This window comes from Elephantulus edwardii, unplaced genomic scaffold (genome assembly GCF_000299155.1).
Source record: "Elephantulus edwardii isolate Elephantulus edwardi_28Jun2011 unplaced genomic scaffold, EleEdw1.0 scaffold00274, whole genome shotgun sequence".
Classification (NCBI taxonomy): Eukaryota; Metazoa; Chordata; class Mammalia; order Macroscelidea; family Macroscelididae; genus Elephantulus; species Elephantulus edwardii.
The window spans coordinates 2285335-2288958 of NW_006400024.1; the positions used below are offsets into that span (position 1 = coordinate 2285335).

Here is a 3624-nt window from a genome sequence, read left to right on the forward strand (position 1 = left end):
GACCCCTGACACTGTGCCCTGATCCCACCCTGTCTGTAGGTTTTTCCTCATGTGCTACATGTTCGTAAACCTGGCCTGTGCCGTGCAGACCCTGCTGCGCACCCCCAACTGGCGCCCCCGCTTCAAGTACTACCACTGGTGAGACCCCACAGGCTGGGGCCCCTGGTGACATGCCACCGCCCACTCCCTTCTCACACCCGGTCCAGGGCCTCCTCCTGGCGTGGACTCTCATGGGACAGGGGTCTCGTCCAGAGAGGGAGTCTCGTCCTGGGGTCCAGTGGAGGATGGATGAGGGGGGTTTGTCATAGTGGATGCAGGGACCTCCTCCTGGGGGCGGGGTCTTCTGGAGATGCGGCCTCTTCCTGGGGATGGAGCCTCCTTCTCGGGGTGAGGTCTCGAGGGGCTTCCTCTTGGAGGAAGCCCTCATCCTGGGGTGGGGCTTCATCCAGGGAGGTAGAGTGTCTCTTCCTGGGGGTGAGACCTTCTCCTGGGGGTGGGCCTTTCGGGGCGGCGTGGGGTGCGGGTAAGGCCTTCTGGGGTGGTACCTCATTTATGAAAGGGTTTCCTCATGGAGGTGGGAAACAAGGCCTCATCTGGGAGAGAGAGTCTCTTCCAGGGGGTGGTACCTCCTCTAGGGAGGGGTCTCCTGGGGTAGGGTTTGTTTTGGCTGGGTCTCCTCTAGGGAGAGGATCTTGTTCTGGGGTGGCGTGGGGGAGTTCTTTCCGCCTGGGGTGGGATCCATCTTGGAGTGGCGACAAGGTGCCCTGGGTCGTTTCCAGAAAAGCCCAGAAGTTTCTGTCATGTTGTGTGAAGCAGGGCTGGGGTCCTGCAGGTGATTTCTCTGCCTGGCCCTGAGCCTAAAGGTGTTAGACACAGTCCTCTCACAGTCAGTCAAGTCTTCCTCGGCCAGAGGGGAGTGTGCTTTGGCCACTTGTGTTCCTGGACCACAGACTGGGCGTTGGGTGGACATAATGGTGAGGCAGCAGGCGTGGGTGCTGACCCTGGATGGAGGGCAGGGGGAAGTCCGTGTCACTGGCTCCGACCCGACAACCAGGATGGCAAGCTCTTGGGTCACTGTGTCCTCCTAGCCTGGCAGCTGGGGGTTCAGGGTGGACAGGGTGAGGGCTGGCTGATTTTGCCCTCCTGCAGGACACTCTCGTTTCTGGGAATGAGCCTGTGTCTGGCCCTGATGTTCATCTGCTCCTGGTACTATGCGCTCTGTGCCATGCTCATCGCCGGCTGCATCTACAAGTACATCGAATACCGAGGGTGAGCTGTCCTGTGCCCACTGGGTGGGGAGCATGGGGTGGGCTGAGCTGCTGGCCAAACTCGTGGTCTGAGTGATGTGTCCTGAGTGGTCGTCCGTGGCCTGTGTGCTGTTTTTTGATGTGTGTCATTGTGTCATCCGTGGCCTGTGTGGTGTGTCCTGTGTGGTCATCTGTGGTCTGTGTGGTATTTTCTGTGTCCTGTGTGATATCTATGGCCTGTGTAGTATGTCTTGAGTGGTCATCCATGGCCTATGTGGTATTTTCTATGTCCTGTGTGATGTCTGTGTCCTGTGTGCTGTGTCCTGAGTGGTCATCTGTGGTCTGTGTGGTATTTTCTGTGTCCTGTGTGCTGTGTCCTGAGTGGCCATCTGTGGTCTTTGTGGTATTTTCTGTGTTCTGAGTGATATCTATGGCTTGTGTGGTGTGTCCTGAGTAGTCATCCATGGCCTGTGTGGTATTTTCTGTGTCCTTTGTGACATCTGTGGCCTGTGTGGTGGTCTGTGGGCTGAATGAAGGATACATTGGCCTGTGTGGGACTTTCTGTGGCCTGTGTAGTGTTTTGTGGCTTCTGTCCCATGGTTTGTGTGCTGCTCTGTCATCTGTGTTGTGTTCTATGATCTGTGTCGTGGTCTGTGTCCTGTAGGGTGTTTCATATCTTTTGTGCTGTTCTGTGGTCTTTGTAATGGTCTGTGATGCATTCTGTGGCCTGAGCGGTGCTCCGTGGACTGAGTGGTGTTTTGTGATCTGCATAGTTTCCATGACCTGCATGGCATTCTGTGGTCTGTGTGGTGTTCTGTGGACTGTGCTATCCTGTAGCTTGCATGATGTTCCATGGTCATTGTGGTTTTCTGTGGTCTCTGTGCCGTTCCATGGCCTGCGTGGTGTTCCGTGATCTGTGTGACACTCTGTGGTCATTGTGATGTTGTGTGGCCTGGGTAGCTGTCTGTGAACTGTCCAGGGCAGGAGCTCACGGGTGTCCTCTTGCAGGGCAGAGAAGGAGTGGGGTGATGGTATCCGGGGTCTGTCTCTGAATGCTGCCCGCTATGCACTACTCCGTGTGGAACATGGGCCCCCCCACACCAAGAACTGGAGGTGAGTGCGGTTGTGGAAGGCCCTTACCAGCCCCAGAGGGACTGCACTGACCCCAGAGGGCACACATTGACCCCTTAAGGTGTTCACTGACCCCAGAGGGCATTCATTTATGCTGGAGGACACCCACTGACCCCAGAGGATACCTGCTAACCCCCAAGGGTCCTCACTGACCCTGGAGGGAGGCAGTCACTGACATGGGAGGGCACTCACTGGCCCTGCGTCTTTTCTCTGCGCTGTTCTGTGTTCAGAGGTCTTTGCATGACCAATTCTGAGAAGCCAGCCCTGGGCACTTGGTGGAGGACATGGGTCAGGTTCCAGTCATTGTCCCTCATAGGGCAGTGCCCTTCCATGAGCATCAGCCCTGGGGTATCACCTGGTGCAAGGTAGAGTGTCCTTGTGAACCAGCACCATCCCCTCTCTGGGAGCTGATCACTGTGGATGGTGTGTGGCCCTCATGCCTCAGGGCCACGCTCACTGCTCTGACTGCACTGGGACCACCAAACACAGCCCATGTCGGCCACCACTGTCTCGAGCATAAGGACACGACGTGGTTGTGCTGTCCCCTGTGCTGACCATCCATGCCTGGCAGACCCCAGGTGCTGGTGATGCTCAACTTGGACGAGGATCAGGCCGTGAAGCACCCACGCCTGCTGTCCCTCACAACCCAACTGAAGGCCGGCAAGGGTCTGACCATTGTGGGCTCCGTGCTTGAGGGCACCTATCTGGACAAGCATACTGAAGCCCAGCGTGCTGAGGAGGTGGGTAGGATGTGGACAAGGGAGGGGAGAATGAGGCGGGACGGAGAGGGAGGGCACGAGATGGGGAGGTGAGGAGGAGCAGACGAAGAAAGAGTGGGGCATGGAAAGGGAGGACAGAGGATGGGGACAGAGGAGGAGGGAGGAGAAACGCAGATGGGAAGGGGAGAATGATGGGAAGGGGAGAATGAGTAAGGACAGAGGAGGAAGGAGCGGGGCATGGGTGAGGTGGGGTGGGGGTGAGGACATAGTCCAGGAGGGATGTCATTTCTCACGTGATTTGTACAAGGAGGCCAACTTGACTGTGTTGAATATGTTTCTCGCCCATGTGTCCACACTCTTCTGTAGTCACACTCGTGTTCTCACACCCATGTTCTCAAATTCGTGTGTTAACCCTCCTATTCTCATCTCTGTGTTCTCACTCTCCTGATCTCATGCTTGTGTTCTCACTGCTATGTTCTCACTCCTGTGTTCTCGCCCATGTGTTCTCACCTCGTGTTCTCTCCCAC

At 56.7% G+C, this 3624-nt stretch overlaps 1 protein-coding gene across 1 annotated transcript in view; it reads left to right on the top strand.

The window, feature by feature from the left end:
* SLC12A7 (solute carrier family 12 (potassium/chloride transporter), member 7) overlaps nucleotides 1–3624 on the top strand; it is a 66442-nt gene that overhangs the window by 46112 nt on the left and 16706 nt on the right. Inside the window, 4 exon segments of the mRNA XM_006900168.1 lie at nucleotides 1–138; nucleotides 1150–1269; nucleotides 2256–2360; nucleotides 2950–3118. Coding sequence (XP_006900230.1) covers nucleotides 1–138; nucleotides 1150–1269; nucleotides 2256–2360; nucleotides 2950–3118 — 532 coding nt within the window.